The 17,194-nt window shown below is 46.2% G+C and overlaps 1 protein-coding gene across 4 annotated transcripts in view; it reads right to left on the bottom strand.

The window, feature by feature from the left end:
• The window catches only part of TDP1 (tyrosyl-DNA phosphodiesterase 1), an 88,102-nt gene that overhangs the window by 44,104 nt on the left and 26,804 nt on the right, over positions 1-17,194 (bottom strand). For all 4 annotated transcript variants that reach the window (XM_008271930.3, XM_008271933.3, XM_002719604.5 and 1 more), the window contains 6 exons: positions 13,271-13,438; positions 12,753-12,831; positions 9,254-9,439; positions 8,348-8,396; positions 6,178-6,244; positions 4,453-4,560 (listed from right to left, as the gene is read on the bottom strand). In XM_008271930.3, the coding sequence (XP_008270152.1) occupies positions 4,453-4,560; positions 6,178-6,244; positions 8,348-8,396; positions 9,254-9,439; positions 12,753-12,831; positions 13,271-13,438 (657 nt within the window). The remainder of the gene's footprint in view (positions 1-4,452; positions 4,561-6,177; positions 6,245-8,347; positions 8,397-9,253; positions 9,440-12,752; positions 12,832-13,270; positions 13,439-17,194) is intronic.

Raw genomic sequence — 17,194 nt, 5'->3', positions numbered from 1 at the left:
ATCCCTGCACCCATGTGGGAGATTTGGAAGAAGCTCCTGGTTTTGGCCTGGCTCAGCCTTGGCTGTTGCAGCCTTCTGGTGAGTGAACCAGTAAGTGGAAGTGGAAGTTCTCTCTCTCTCTCTCTGTCCCTCTTTTGCTGTAACTGTGACTTTCATATAAATAAACCTTAAAAAAAGATTTTGGTACAAACATTTTGGAATCCTTGCATAATTTTTTTAATGTGCACTTCCCAAGAATTTTGTGAAGACCCCTTGTAGAACTGTATCCAGGCCTCAGGAGATGTCGAATGAAGAAATGCCGACAGTTTTTTTGTCATGCTTGTGCCCTGTCTGCCCCGCATAGAGAAGTATCAGCACTAACAGGGAAGAGACCGGTAGTGGAAGCTGTGTGACGGACTGTAGGAGTAACCGGGGCCTTAGTCTTAGAAAAGCTGTCCCCGAGGCGTTTGAGCCCGTGTTTTCTTTTATCCAGCTACACAGAATCACTCAGCTCAGCCCTGACAACCCCATGTGCTTTCCCACCACCTTGGCCTTGTCCCCACCACTTCCTCTCATCAATCCCCCTTCCAATCCCTCTGTTTAACCTCTGGCGTACTTTTCTAAGGCCAACTTGAAACATCACTCTCCTCCTTAGCTTCAGCTGATCTTCCACTGACTCATCTTCTTCAAGAACAGTGCTCCCACCACAGTCCTCACACAGGTAAACAACTAGCGGACGGTGCCCACATGGCGGGGCTTATGCCCTACCCTGTGCCCAGGGCCAAGCACAGGCTGTCCCTGAACTGAACTAGAAAAACTCTGCTTTTAGAAAATGATTACTCACAGAGCTGCTTTAATCTCAACCCCCTTAGTGGCTTTGAAACATGATCACTAGCACTCATGCAATTGCTGTGAAGTACATCTACCTTTTTTATTCCACTTTGAGGGGAAACAAACCCTAAAGAGACCTTAAATTCAACTTCTCCAATAAAGTAAAAAGACACTCCAGAATGCAACATTAAGTCTACCAAATCTTCAAGCTGCTGGCCTGCCCTACAGATTCTTTTTTTTTTTTTTTTGACAGGCAGAGTGGACAGTGAGAGAGAGAGACAAAGAGAAAGGTCTTCCTTTGCCGTTGGTTCACCCTCCAATGGCCACCGTGGCTGGCGCGCTGCGGCTGGCGCACTGCGCTGACCCGATGGCAGGAGCCAGGTGCTTCTCCTGGTCTCCCATGGGGTGCAGGGCCCAAGCACTTGGGCCATCCTCCACTGCACTCCCTGGCCACAGCAGAGAGCTGGCCTGGAAGAGGGGGAACCGGGACAGAATCTGGCGCCCGGACCGGGACTAGAACCCGGGGTGCCGGCGCCGCAAGGCGGAGGATTAGCCTAGTGAGCCGTGGCGCCGGCCTCCTTCTCTTTCTACTGGAACATACTCAGACATACACAGATCCACCTATACAGCCAGACACCCAACTGGCTGTTTCTCTGGAGAACAAGGAACAACACACAAGTGTCAAAGGAATCACCCCTGCTTTCTTTGGACCCTACATTTCCATTCTCATCTTTGAAGCCAGCCCTTTCAAACAGCCTCTTTTCTTTGTCTCCGGTCCCCAGCACTAGGCTCTCCATCTCTAGCAAACCCAAAGAGCAGTGAGATTCACACACAGAAGACTCAGACACCACGCACATTTTGGAGAAATCGTCTACCTGACAGCAGGAGAAAAAAAATCCCACTTCTATCACTCTGTGGGGACAAAACTCGCACTTTATGGTTGTATGTTTACTTTGCCTCTGTGGGTTCTAGTTTTCCCAGCAGGAAAAAATGAGGAGGCCACAAAAAACCACTTGTTTATCAGATAATTATATTTCTCTGTATTTCTTCTCCTGCCTTTTGAGGAAAATCAGGTAGCAAAGATAACAGGTAAGAGAATTCTAACCAAAGCCGACAGTGCAGTATTTAAATTCAATGCGATTTTTATGCAAAGGGGCATGATGCTGGTAAGAGACCTGACTAGCATAAAAAAAGATATAATGGGTTAAATCTTACAGCTCAACTTTTGCTACACCTGATTGAGGAAAATGATCACCACTTTAAGGTACTTAGAACAACAAAACAACTGTCTTTTAGTAAAGCACTCCTTACGCTGGATGAGAATCTACTTTCAGAAAATGTTTCCAATGATAGCATTTTAGACTAGGAAGCAGGTGGGTAATTTCCTCTATTTATCATCAGAGTATACGGTTAGTGAGGGCAATACACAGACCAATGTACAGCAGAACTGGTATTAAAAGCCAAGTTTTTAAAATTTGCAACTTAGGCCGGCGCCGCGGCTCACTAGGCTAATCCTCCGCCTTGCGGCACCGGCACACCGGGTTCTAGTCCTGGTCGGGGCGCCGGATTCTGTCCCAATTGCCCCTCTTCCAGGCCAGCTCTCTGCTGTGGCCAGGGAGTGCAGTGGAGGATGGCCCAAGTGTTTGGGCCCTGCACCCCATGGGAGACCAGGATAAGTACCTGGCTCCTGCCATCGGATCAGCGTGGTGCGCCGGCCGCGGTGGCCATTGGAGGGTGAACCAACGGCAAAAGGAAGACCTTTCTCTCTCTCTCTCACTGTCCACTCTGCCTGTCAAAAAAAATAAAAAATAAAAAAAGTCCCTCACTTTTTTTTTTTTTTTGACAGGGAGAGTGGACAAAGAGAGAGACAGAGAAAGGTCTTCCTTTTGCCGTTGGTTCACCCTCCAATGGCCGCTGTGGCCGGTGCACTGCGGCTGGTGCACCGCGCTGATCCGAAGGCAGGAGCCAGGTGCTTCTCCTGGTCTCCCATGGGGTGCAGGGCCCAAGCACTTGGGCCATCCTCCACTGCACTCCCTGGCCACAGCAGAGAGCTGGCCTGGAAGAGGGGCAACCGGGACAGAATCCAGCGCCCTGACCGGGACTAGAACCTGGTGTGCCGGCGCCGCAGGCAGAGGATTAGCCTAGTGAGCCGCGGTGACGGCCTCACATTCTTGTTGGTTAACTTTGTAGAAAGCTGGAGAGCATTCAGACTAAATTCTCAGCACTTGAATTTAGGAATATTTGTAACAACTTGGCTTTATCAAGCTTAAGGGGTGGGGGGATTAGTAACAGCCTCACATTCACCAACCCACGCAGGCCCAGACCTCCTTGCCCAAAGAGCGGCCAGACACAGTGCACACCTCGGCTGCCCGGCATGCCACGCCATGCCATGCCTTTCCGACTCAGGTGAGGACTTTTCTGCCCAGGGGCTATTGTTCCTGTCTGTCCATCCAGGAGCCCTACCTCTGCAGAAGCAGTGCCCAGCAAAGAAAAAGAGCACCGATTCCCTGAGCAGCCTCCATAGTCGGAGAAGGAGAGGCTGAACAGTGTGATCACAGCTATCAAGCCTTGCACGGAGGGCCTGAGTCATTCCAGCCACTGAGTTGTATCATCTCATGTAACTCTCACAGTAGCCCCACAGAGGCAGCCATCATGTCCCCTTATTTCTAGACTGCTTAGGAAACAGAGTCAGTTATCAGCTGCCTGCAGTCCCACAGCTGGTCAGTGACAGGACGGCATTGGAATCCCTGTGCTCAGGACCCTAAAGGGTGTTTTTCCATTAACTGTGCTGCCTCCCAGACCTTCAGGAGGTCCCTCTGCATCCAACTCACACCACCTGTCCCTATCCTCAGCCGGGGTCAAAACTAGCTGCCACTTGCCACAAACTAGGATTGAAGCTGGTTTTTGTTTCTAAGTGGCTCTTTTGTTTAAAAGTTTGTTCATGGGCACTGTCTCATTCTTAAAGAAATAATTCTACTCTGTCATGGTTTAATTAGTCACTACTGACATCACTTATGTTACTGAATCAGAAAGAGCTGAGTTCAGACTAGCGTCAGGAACCACAGCTCTATTTTCAAAAGGCATAGCAATTTATCTTCCTTTCATAAAGGCAGATGTAAAAATGCCAATGGGTAGGGATTTCTTATTATAGAGTGATGTCTAAAATTAGATTATGGTGATAGCTTCATAATTCCCTGACACTACAAACTCATTAAACTGTAAATTTCAAATGGGTCAATTTTACTGTATGTGAATTATATCTTAATAAATGCTTTAAAAAAGAACACAGAAGAGATTTGATTGCTTGTTTAAACAGAAAGTAATTAGGGCAAAACTATTCATTTTAACATTTCATTTCTTCCATTAGTTTACTCTCATTGAAGTATCAAATAACAGATGCAAGAGCAAACTTTATGCAAACCTTACAAACACATAAAGCTTACCAATAAACTCAGGTGATGACCTCACACTCTATAAAGCGATTAGCCATGGGCCTCTTAAATACAGCTCACACACACACACTAGAAACAAATGACAATCAGTGCACAAACCACTTCTGGGCAACCCATTCAACATTCAGAGCAAGAATTAGAAACACATTTAAAAAACCCCTGCCATCAGGAATATGAGGACCACATATACCTTGTGACAAGGAACCAAGCAATTTTGCTGAAGTCTGGAGAGGGCCTCATGTAGGTCTTAATATGTGGCATGGCGTTGCTGCGGCCAGATGTCTCGGCTGACCATTTGCTAGTGACAGGGCAGACACAAACCACTGGTTAGAAGATAGCACAAATCAGTCACGATCCTAATATGAGGAAACTGCGTGACCTGAAAGCTGCCGAGCACACGGTTCCGTGCCCTGTATTTTAGTGAGCTCCGTTCAGATAATATAATGGATACATGCAGACGTATTTTAGAGTGCAGGCATGTAGAAAAAGAAAATTTGCCACTAGCCACAAACAAACCACGACACCCTCGTGGCACACAGCCTTCCTCTTTTTCTCCATGAATGTGTGCTTTAACTGACTGTGAGCTCCTTAAAGGCAAGACTTGTGCTCTCTCAGTGCACTGCTGAGCAGAAAACTCAAAGTCTCAGCAAAACAAAATGCAAAATAGGCAAATACAACAGTGTATCAAGATTAAATGTTGAAGCCGGCGCTGCGGCTCACTAGGCTAATCCTCCGCCTAGCAGCGCCGGCACACCGGGTTCTAGTCCCGGTCGGGGCGCCGGATTCTGTCCCGGTTCCCCCTCTTCCAGGCCAGCTCTCTGCTGTGGCCAGGGAGTGCAGTGGAGGATGGCCCAGGTGCTTGGGCCCTGCACCCCATGGGAGACCAGGAAAAGCACGTGGCTCCTGGCTCTTGCCATCGGATCAGCGCGGTGCACCGGCCGCAGCGCGCCGGCTGCGGCGGCCATTGGAGGGTGAACCAATGGCAAAGGAAGACCTTTCTCTCTGTCTGTCTCTCTCACTGTTCACTCTGCCAGTCAAAAAAAAAAAAAGATTAAATGTTGAAAGGCAGGCAGATAATTCAGAAATGCTTCCAATGCTGCTACGGCCGCATCTGAGCTTTGTTTCCAATGCCGTGGGACTAAGGTCCATGGGAGTGATGGCCTGTGGCAGCGATTCTTCTATAGGCCACATGAGGTGGCCCCTCGCCATCACAATGCTCTGTGAGAGCAGAGCCATGACCAGTTCCAGCGGACTGAGTAACACAGCACGAGGAAGCGTTCTCAGGGAGCAGCAGAGAGGTGTGCAGGGCAACACGCTGGTTACAGCGGAAAGCTCCTGCCAGGAGCCCTGCTTCAATGTCCGGCTAAGCAGGGCAATGAACACCTGTGCCGCCAGCATGAGACTGGGACTGGCCTGGCGCGACTGCTGTGGCTGGGGAGGGAGGACGCAGGGCACTCCTCGCGCGCATCCGTGTATCAGCCACTCGCTCAGCTTTCAGGACACTGTGCACCGTCCAGTGTCCTGGGCCTCTGCCCTCGGTGAGCCTGCAGCCACCGATCGGACGATGGTGCAGACACAGTGACCACATTTTATGTTTTGGAAAAATGAACTAAAACACTGTTTCTGTAAATTATAAACCACCCAGCACGATCTTTTATTTATCTTTTTCTCTGAATGCCAATATTTAAATAGAAACTTCACAGAGATAAATTTTACCCTGTGGTATTAAAAACCTATTCCAAGAACATTTTAAAACCTTGTTTTAAATTATTTCTACCACTAGCATATGTAGATGAAAGAATATAGCTATATTACATAAGGTTCTTTTAAAAAAATGAAAAAAACCACCAGACCGACATAAATAACATTCATATTCCTAAAGAAGCAACAGCAGTATTCTAAACCAATTACTTACTGAAAATAGGAATGCAGCCAATTCTGTTTTTCAGCTGTCTGGATGCTATAGGGAAGAGAGCCCCCAGCTTTTAAAAGAAAAACAAAAAAAATGATAAAAATTAGGAAATATAACTTAAAACTCCCTAAGAAGAAAATCTGTAATAAACATCATGTTGGAAGGTAAACAAAACACCACTGCCATTATTTTATCTTATGGAATAGTTCTTTGAATGAAAATGTCTATATTTGCATTTGGTATGTACTGTTAAAGGGGTTTCCTTTCTCAGGAGTGATAAATATTTAAATAGATGTTTACTATCAAAAAAATACAAGGGTATTTCTAAATCACGTGATGGTGGTAACTTAACAGCTGTAGCAGCAAAGACTGGAGCTGCTGGAAGAGCACTGGTAGGACTGTGGCCCACAATACCCCCGAGGCAGATCACAGACGTGAGTGGGGAGCCTCTCTTTGCCTAGGACCACAACCCTGTTGGGCCGTGCAGGGTGCTACCTCAGTTCTGTCGACTTTACCTGCACACACTGCTGCTTCCAAACAGACTTTGTACTAGCTGAACAGATTCTTATAGAATGCGAGGAGTGGAAACTGAGTTAAAATGTTGAGTAAGTAGCTCAGTTTTTTAAAAAGGAATTTTAAAGGCCTCATTTGTACAAAGGGAATCAAGACAGTTCCAGTGGAAACGTACTTAGAAGCCAATTTCTGTTCCTCTCTGAGAGGAAGAGAACTCCCACTGCAGATGCATCAGTGATTTCCCAGACACGCTCTGGAACCTCTCCACAGTGAGCTACACCCAGAGGGGGCCGTCAGCAACTCCAGTGTATCCAATCAGGTGTCCTATCTCCTACCACAAATGACTATAAACATTCTCAGCTTTAGAACTAGTCATAAAATAGCTTTATTGAAAAACACAAAATTCTTTCCATTAAAAGCACACTTAGAATGGATCCAGCTATTAGAGGTAAAGAATGAAGACAAAAGAAAAACTATCACCACGTCCCAGAGTCTCAGTGAGATAATTTCATATTTGCCATTAAAAGCAACAAATGGGCCCTATATTCCAAACACTACTGATATGTTTCTGGCAGGGCACACTGAGTTCGATAAGCAGTAAGTGAATGTGATAGTCTAATTCAGGGCATTCTGCTTTTAGACACCAGTGAACGTCAGCCCAACACTGCTCTCTCCAAAGGCACACACCATTTGGGCTTTTAGTTAATACATCCTGATTGCACTATCCAGGGTGTTGCTGAATTCCAGATAGAAGTTTAGTGCCTAGTAATGGCACAAAGGAAATGGAGATGAGGTCTCACAGTTGTCTGGCAAAATAATCCTAGGCATCTGCAGATGATGACCTTGACATAATGGACATATGAACAGATTATACCAAAGGAAATACCATGCATAAATTCTGGAACTTGAGAAATGTTCATGGAAAAATGGAATTAAAAGGTCAATTTAGGGGCTGGCACTGTGGCACAGCAGGTTAAGCCACTGTCTGTGACACCAGCATCCCCTATGAGCACAGGTTTAAGTCCCAGCTGCTTTACTTCCAGTCCAGTTCCCTGCTAATGTACCTGGGAAAGCAGTGGACGATGCCCCAAGTATGTGGACCCCTGCCACCCATGAGGGAGACTTGGATGGAGTTTAAGACTCCTAGCTTCAACCTGGCTGTTGTGGTCACTTGGGGAGTAAACCAGTGAATAGAAAATATCTGTCTTTCTAACTCTGTCTTTCAAATAAATGAATAAATCTTTTCTTAAAAAGGTGAAGTTAATTTTGCACTTCATCTCTGTATCAGGAATTTAAATGTGAAAGAACTGTCTAGTTTCTCAGACACAGGCAGGGAGGATGCTAGGAGAGGTAAGAGGAAGGTTAAGTTCGAAATGCTCTGAAGATACTGAATAGTGGGAGAACGAATGTTATTTGGACATCTGGTCTGGGCACCAACTTGCTGGTTACCTTATTAGTGAAAACGAGAAGAGCACTGGTGTACCGCGTGAGCAGCTGTGAAGGTTACACAATACCCCATACTGCCCACCTGTGGAACACAGCAGAGCTCCTATCACCAGGGAACCTTCTGTACATTTCTAATCAATACTGCTAAAAATTTTGCCAGGGCATCTATGGAACATACACAAAAAGCACAAATGAGGGCTTCCCTGATAATTACCAGGATATCCTTCTAAGCTGGTCCGCACATTTTCCACAGAAGGATAGATCTAAAAATAAAAAGAGAAAAAAATTGGAATGTATCATGTTGAAGGAATGATGACCAGCTTTTAGGAAAAATCACTGGGGTGGGCATTTGGCCTAGCGGTTAGGTCACAGTTAAGATGCGTATGTCCCTGTGGAATGCTCTGGCTACTGCTTCTAGCTTCCTGATACCCAGCTCTGGGTACTGATTCCAGCTTCTTGCTAATGAGCACCCTGGGAGGCAGCTCCAGCAGTTGGGTTGCTGCCACCTACATGGGAGATCTGGATGAACCCCGGGATCCTGAGTCTGGCCCTGACCATCACAGGCAACAGGGGACTCAGTCAATGGATGAGACCTCTTCTGTCTCTTGAATAAACAATAAAAAAAATACTTAGTTTAGAAACTTGGAAAATAAGCCTTAGATTTTTAAATGTTCCCATCTTACTGAAGAAACTGAACTTCTAGTAGTAATTAAACTACAGGAAGCACAAATGTATTATATTTTGGTTATTTTTTCTTCTTCTGAAAGGTCAAGTTAGCACTGAATTAAATGCAAAATTAATTATTAATTCCCAGGTCTTTAAATAAATAGTTAACAATACTTGTAACTCTATTGGCCATGTTATGCCAAGTATGGTTTTTCCTTGGTTTGACAACCCCAAAGAATGGTAAATCATAGGCTGGTTTGTGGCTGGCATGGGGTTCCTGCACACACCCCCAGCTCTCAGCACGGATACCGTTGGACGCAAGGGGTGATGCCGGCACACCACTCTTCCCGTCCCCACAATGCAGCACAGCACCTCTCTCTACGACAAGCAGCACTGAGTCTCAGTTCCTCTCCCGGGATAAAAATGAATTAACCTGAGGACGAGGGGAACTCACCAAATGCAGAGGAACGGTGCTTTTCCCTGCAGTCCTGCTTGCCTGCCCCAGGGTCAGCAAACTCTCTTTAAACTCCGAGCAGAGCCACTTTGACTCATCAGCCCCCAAGGAGCCAATGCTAGAAAACTGGCCCACGATGGGCCAGGACTCGGCCTGGGGGACGGACGAGGTGTGTTCTTTCAGAAGCTATGAAAGAAGAAAGGTGAATGCTACAATCACTCAAATCATCTAACAGAAATGCTACAGTACCTAAAAACACAGACTTCAGCTCTTGGAATGCCTCATTAACAAGGAAATGCGGAAAATATTAGTGAACAATTTCACACCCATATATCCATTTTTCTTCTTTGGGAGGTATTTTTGAAACACAATGTAGGTAGACAGTTTACCTTTCCAAAATTCCTTGGTTTGTACTAAAAGCAAAAATGGATAAATTTTCTAAAAGATCCATTTTAGTAGAAATGTCAGATAAACAACTGAGCTGTGGTATGAAATTACGTTTCTATCTGGAAATCATAACAGCTTAACACACCTAGCCAATTCCCAAACGATGAAACCTCTGCATCTTTTGTCTCCTATTATTTGAAAGAAGCTTGATATCCCCAGTTTACCATTTGGGCTCCGAGTACCTGTGACGATTTAAAAACAAAGGAATAGAATTATATTTGGATCTACACTACCTAAGGCACTGGAGAAGACTGATCTGCATATGTTGCTCGGGTATTTATGCAAAGCTGCAGGAATGATTCAGAAAACATTTGAAACTGTATCTACTTAAACATGTCTCAGCTTACCCAGAGGCCAGACAGGAAGAAGAGTAAGTGACTGCTGCAGCCCCCCGGGAGCTCAAATTCTGATGGATGTTTTGTTATTCACACATTTACCAGAGCCCAGTGCTCCACCTCCTCCCTGGGTGCAGCACAGTGCAGGAAGCAGAACTGTACTGGCAATTCTTAAGACCTGGTTTCTACTGAACCTGAACCATGCTTCCAGACAAGTCCCTGTGCTGTGATGTATGCGTCTGGGAAAGCAGGCTCTGAGCATCTACCTGTCTTCCTAAAGCAGATAGCTGGGATGCATCATCAGCTACTGGGTATGAAACATGTTTCTGAAAACTCTTAAGAACCATCAGTAGACAAATAACCACTCATGCTTACAGAACACTTACCATGTGCTTACTTCCACTGCTCTCTTTTTTTTTTTGACAGGTAGAGTTATAGACAGTGACAGAGACAGAGAGAAAGGTCTTTCTTCCGTTGGTTCACTCCCCAAATGGCCTCTACGGCCGGAATTGCACTGATCCAAAGCCAGGAGCCAGGTGCTTCCTCCTGGTCTCCTGTGCGGGTGCAGGGCCCAAGTACTTGGGCCATCCTCCACTGCCTTCCTGGGCCACAGCAGAGAGCCAGACTGGAAGGAGAGCAGCCAGGACTAGAACCAGCGCCCATATGGGATGCTGGCGCCGTAGGCAGATTAACCAAGTGAGCCACAGTGCCAGCCCCTACATTCACTGTTTAATTTAATCTTTACACAATCCTGGAGAGAAGTATCATTATTCTGTCCATTTAAATGTTTTATTTATCTATTTTCTTTATATTTGAAAGGCAAAGAGACATAGGAAGTGATTGCTTCAGATGCCTGCAATAGCCAGGGCTGGGTCAGCATGAAGTCAGGAGCCTAGAACTCCATCTGGGTCTGCCACGTGGGTGGCAGAACTCCAAGTCCTTGGCAATGACCTGCTGCCTCTCAGGGTGCATAGCAGGAAGCCAAATCACAAGTGGAAGAACTAGGACCTGAACCAGGCAATCCAATATGGGACATGGGTATCCTAACTATCTACTTCATATGCCCATTTTTGTAGATGGCAAGAGAGGCGGTTAAGGAACAAGTCAAGGCCACATGGTTCATAGACAATGGGGCAGGGTTTGAGTCCAGGAGTTGGAATCTACTTCCAAAGTGAAGCAGACAGCCAGGGTGTTCTCCTCCTTCCCATCTAGGTCAAGGTACAAAGACGTTGCCTTCGGGATATTGTTTGATTTAAGCAGCATTGTCTTTTCAAAAAGAAAATTAAAATGAAAAACTTTTATTAACCAAGGGAGAGTCTTACACTACATATATAATTTGCAGAATAAAAGGCAAGGTTTTGTCTTTAAGATTTATTTATTTATTTACTTGAAAGGCGGAGAGATAGGGAAAAACAGGAAGAGAGAAAGAGAGAGAAGTATCTTCCATCTACTGGGTTCACTCCCCAAGTGTCTGCAACAGCCAGGGCTGGGCCATACTGAAGCCAGGGGCCCCAGCTAGGTCTCCCACAAAGCTGGAAGGGACCCAAGTACCCACTGCTTTCCCAGGAGCATTAGCAGGAGTGGAGCAGCCGGGGTTAGAACGAGCACTCCGATATCCGATCAGAAAGGCTCGTGTCATAAGCAGCAGCTTAACCCACTGTGCCACACTCTGGTCCCTACATAAGGTTTTTAAGAAAGTCATGTTAGGGAATTTGTTAAGGTTGGTAAACTAAAGTTTAATCTTGAACTTGCTTGTTGTGCTCTCTTGTTAAAGATCTTTCTATGTTTATTTTCATACCAGCAGCAAGTAATAAACAAAGCACATTACAGCTCATTTGTCACCTTTACTTAACACTATTTTCTGTTCTATGCCCAACTTGTAAGTGAAGAATCTTTGACATGCCAAACAATCTAAAGCTATATGGAAGAACCTCAACTAGACATGAAGTCAAGAATTCTTTTGGTGCTAAAAAGTTTGAAATTCAGTTTTTCAAAATAATGTATTTTCTATGAACTTTTTGAAGACCCTACATATGCATGGATTTCAAATTTTTCGGCACCAAAATAAATTTATCTTTTATTCCAGTTTTCATAGGCTTTTTGAAGTATCCTCATATTTGTATGAATGCGAAGTCTCTAATAATCTTTATTACAAGAAATACAAAAAACTAAACAAGTCCATACACTTATGTTATTTATAATGATCTAAAAAATCAAAGAGGCAAAACAAAACATGAAAAACCAAGTGTGGGAGAGCAAATAGGCAGCAGGTCTGGCTGCCACTTGGGATGACCACATCCCAGACCAGAGTGTCTAGGACTGAGTCCTGCCGCCACTTGCAATGCAGCTTCTTGCTAATTCACCGGCAGCAGGTGACAGTCCAAGTACGTGGGCCCCTGCCAACCACGTAGGAGACCTGGCCTGGCTCCTGGCTTTAGCCTCGTCAAGCCCTGGCTGTGGGCACGTAGGAAGTGCATCCAGCAGATAAAGAAATCTTTCTCTGTCTCACTGTCACTCTGCCTTTCAAACAGGTACACAAATAAATCTAAAAAAAAAAAAAAAAAGGTAAAAACTAGAATCAAGACAATTTATCAAGTGCTTGACATTCTCGCAAAATTCTACTAGAGATATTGTGAAGCTGCCATCAAGATACAATTATAAATGAAAAAAAATATATACATTTTTAAGCAATGTTAAAATGGAATAGGTTCTGTTACCTTCCTCAGCCTAAAATGTCCCCAATTATCTTTTTGATTTCCTTGAAAGCGTCCCGGGGTTGAACCAATAAGGTAAACGCTAAAAAAGATATAAAACACAAGTTACAGAACATAGTGATACGCTTTGTCACCTAAAAAAAAATCACAAAATACACAAAAAAACTGCAATGATCAAGAAACGTTTCTGTGATGCCACCTAAACTGTAGTGATTGATACTCATTTTCAAGCAAACCGACCAACAGTGGAACGTCTGCATGGGGTAAGCTAGCAAGCAAAGGAACTCCAAGCTTTAGAGAACCTCAGGGGCCGCTTAGGGCAGCAGCAAGGTCCCAGGCTGCCACTCTGATGTTCACGAACCACAGGTGCAGACGGACAGCGTCTGTCCTCAGCCTCACGGCAGCGCAGGCACAGCCGAGCACCACTGCACCTCTCCCCAAGGCCCGCATCGCAGCCGCCACGGGGCACGCATGGCAGAGCTCCATCCCGCACCCCAGGCTGATGAGGAGCTGACACGCACTTTGTTTCAGAGAGGTCATGCCCATGGATGGTGTCTATCCACTCCTGGAGAGAAGGAGCATTGTAAGCCATCAAATAACTGATGAGATCAGCTTTAAAATGTGTTGTCGATTCTCCAGATCTGTGGGTTCCATGGACAAGTCGTGGGTACAAGGGGCTCAACCATATCCTGGAACAGAAAAAAAAAACAAAAAAACAAAAAACACCAAAACCTTTAGCAGTCAGGAGCACAACTGATCACAAGGATGCTTCTGTACTGACTGTACACCCGCCATCAGGAACAGGCACACTCTCCCCATACACCTTCCCGTGGTAAGAACAGTGAGTCAGGAAGTACAAAACACAATCTAGGGCAGGTGCTGTGTCACAGCAGGCTACGTCATTGCTGGGAAGTCCACATCCTACATCACAGTGCCTGGAATTGAAACCCGTCTCTACTTCTGATCCAGCTTTCTGCTGATGTGACTGGGAGGCAGATGATGACACAAGGACTCGGGTTCCTGCCGCTCACTTGGGACACCCACATGGTCTTGGCTCTGGGCTAAGGTCTGGCCTAGCCCTGTTGCAGGCATTTAGGAGCAAACCAGTGCGTGAAAGATCTCTCTCTCCCTTTCATTCTTTCAAATAAATAAAAAAATCTTAAAAAAAAAATCTGATCAGATTGTTCCAATGGCTCTTTTTTATTTTTAATTATTTATTCTTTTTTTGACAAGCAGAGTGGACAGTGAGAGAGAGAGACAGAGAGAAAGGTCTTCCTTTTGCCGTTGGTTCACCCTCCAATGGCCACTGCAGCTGGCGCACTGTGGCTGGCGCATCGCGCTGATCCAAAGGCAGGAGCCAGGTGCGTCTCCTGGTCTCCCATGGGGTGTGGGGCCCAAGCACTTGGGCCATCCTCCACTGCACTCCCTGGCCACAGCAGAGAGCTGGACTGGAAGAGGGACAACCAAGAAAAATCCGGCACCCCGAACGGGACTAGAACCCGGTGTGCAGGTGCTGCAGGCGGAGGATTAGCCTATTGAGCCACAGCGCCAGTCCCAATGGCTTTCCATCAGATTCAGAATTATTTCCTGGTCATGAACTTTTTTTTTAAGACCCAGGACAGGGGCTGTGCTGTAGCGTAGCAGATAAAGCTGCGGCCTGCAGCGCTGGCATTCCCTTTGGGTGCGTTGAGTCTCAGCTAATCTATTTCCAATCCACCTCCCTGCTGGTGCACCTGACAAAGCAGCAGAATATGGCTCAAGTACTTAGGTCCCTGCACTGATGTGGGAGATTGGCAAGAAGCTCTTGGCTCCTGCCTTTGGACTGGCCTAGCTCCAGCCGCTGTAGCTATTTGGGGATTGAACCAATGGGTGGAAGATTTCTCTGTCTCTCCCTCTCTCTCCGTAACTCTGCCTTTCAAATAAATAATCTTTTTTTTTAATCTTTTTTTTTTTTTGACAGGCAGAGTGGAGAGTGAGAGTGAGAGTGAGAGTGAGAGAGAGAGAGAGAGAGAAAGAGAAAGAGAAAGATCTTCCTTTGCCATTGGTTCACCCTCCAATGGCCGCCACGGCCGCCGCACTGTGGCTGGCGCACCGCACTGATCCGATGGCAGGAGCCAGGTACTTCTCCTGGTCTCCCATGGGGTGCAGGGCCCAAGCACTTGGGCCATCCTCCACTGCACTCCCGGGCCACAGCAGAGAGCTGGCCTGGAAGAGGGGCAACCGGGACAGGATCTGGTGCCCCAACCGGGACTAGAACCCGGTGTGCCGGCGCCGCAGGGCGGAGGATTAGCCTAGTGAGCTGCGGCGCCGGCCAATATATCTTAATAAAAAAAAAAAAAAAAAAGAAAAAAAAGGACCCAGTAGGACCTGGCCTCTGCCTCCATCTTCCAACCCATACCCCTCTGAGCTTCCTCATTCACCCTCCATCCTTCCCTCCCGTATTCCTCCTCTCACCTCCACACTTCCATGTTGCTTTCTAAGACTTGATGACAAAGGTTAACTCCTAATCCATACCATTTGTCGTAATCCCAACCAGAATCTACCCACGACTACATCAATGTACCTCTTGAACAAAATGAGAACTAAGAACCAAGTTATCTATACTAAGGAAAATGTTAAGTCTTTTAGATCAACTGACTTTCATAAAGTATACACCAAATCATCCTGAAATATTCTCATATTCTAGACTGGAGTCAGGAATGAGTACATACCACTTAATGACATGTCATTAACACTAACCGCAGATTTTCAAATACTTAATTCAGTGAAGAAACATTACAGACATCTTTCATTTCTCAAATATTTTTTCCCAAATGAAATCAAGGCACTTGGCACAAAACATCTCCATTGTGCCCACAAATGGAAAACCACAATATCTAAAGTCAATCCTATAAAACACTCCATGGTAGACTTCAAAATAAAAAGTGTGGCTTCCAGGCTCTGTGCTTCAGGCCCACTCAACTGCAACACGAGGCTGACGCTCCTGCCTCTCGGGGCTGCTGCTGAAGCTCACGCGAGGCAATGCAGAGTATGTGCCTAGAGTACTCAGAAAGAACCAGCTGTTGCTGCCTTCCCCCTTCTGCGGGGACTTCCAGCACAGCCCTAACCATTACACCAGAGAAACCGCCCAGTTCCTCTTCAACCTCTGCCTGAAAACATACAGTGAGATGTAGACCGCTAAGGCAGGAAGCATGCACAGAAACAAGGACGCTGGCTGTGCGGCCTCAGAACTCTGGTGTTCCCAGCCGGTGGCACTGTCTACACACCCTTCCCACCTTGGGGAGACCCTTAGCACAGCAGGTGATGTGGTGTGGCAAGGGCTGGAGGCAGGGCTCTGGACCCACATCTGCCTCCAGCTGGCTTGGCCATTTGGGACAGGCCCAGCGATTTCTCCAGGGCTTTTGCTCCGAAGATGCAAAATAACTGGGTTGGGCCCACAGGCTGCATGAGGGCTCCCCCTGGATTAGTTACTCGGGGGATCATACTGAATGAGGAACGGGACACAAGATGACTTTTCTACACGAGGATGCTGAGCCACAAGGCAGATTTAACACTTCATAGAACAAGATGAGAAACTTAGGAGGCCAAATGATGCACTAAGTGGGGAATCACCAGCAGCCGAGGAGGCAGACTGGAGCCACTGCACAGCAGAAAGGACTGCAGAGCCGGGGTAGACCAAGGACAAAGGTTATGCATAAAACACACCTGCTGCTCAAAGTTGAAAACCTTTTACCATGACTGGCTACACGAAACTGCTAAGTACCAGCCAGAGAGGAGCAGACTACGCATGAAATATCACACCACACAAGGGGCTGGCGGAGGGAGGCAGGAGGGAGATTTCATATCCGTGGTACCTTTTGAGTTTTGAATCACACGAAGCAACTAATTAATAATATTCTTAAAAATCCTAGCTATGGGTGGGCATTTGGCACAGTGGTTAACGCATCTCTTGGGACATCCACATTCCATATCAGGATACACAGGTTCAAGTCCTGCTTCCACTCTTGATTCCAGCTTCCTGCCAGTGCAGATCCTTATTATCCACATGGAACACCTGGATTGAGTTCCTGGCTCCTGGCTTTGGTCTGGTCCAGCCCTGGCTATTGCCAGCATCTGAGAAGCTAATTGGTGAATGGGAGATCTCTTCTCTCTGCCTTTCAAATAAGTAAATTAATTTAAAAATTTTCCAAAAATTTTATTTTTACCCAAGGAATAAAGTAACACCAAAGCTCTTATCTCACAGTAACTATCCTAGGGAAGCCTGAGGAAGCACCATCACCTGCCGCTCAAGCTGAGACATCATAGTGAACTGGAGACCTGCATGGGATTCTCAGAGCCTTACTAACCTCTTTCTCTCTCTCTCTCTAATTTGAAAGGCAGAGTTAGAGAGAGAGGTAGATACAGACAGAGAAGTCTTCCATCTGTTGGTTCACTCCCCAGATGGC

Source organism: Oryctolagus cuniculus, chromosome 20 (assembly GCF_964237555.1).
Source record: "Oryctolagus cuniculus chromosome 20, mOryCun1.1, whole genome shotgun sequence".
NCBI lineage: Eukaryota > Metazoa > Chordata > Mammalia > Lagomorpha > Leporidae > Oryctolagus > Oryctolagus cuniculus.
This window is presented reverse-complemented; position numbering and strand designations above follow the sequence as displayed.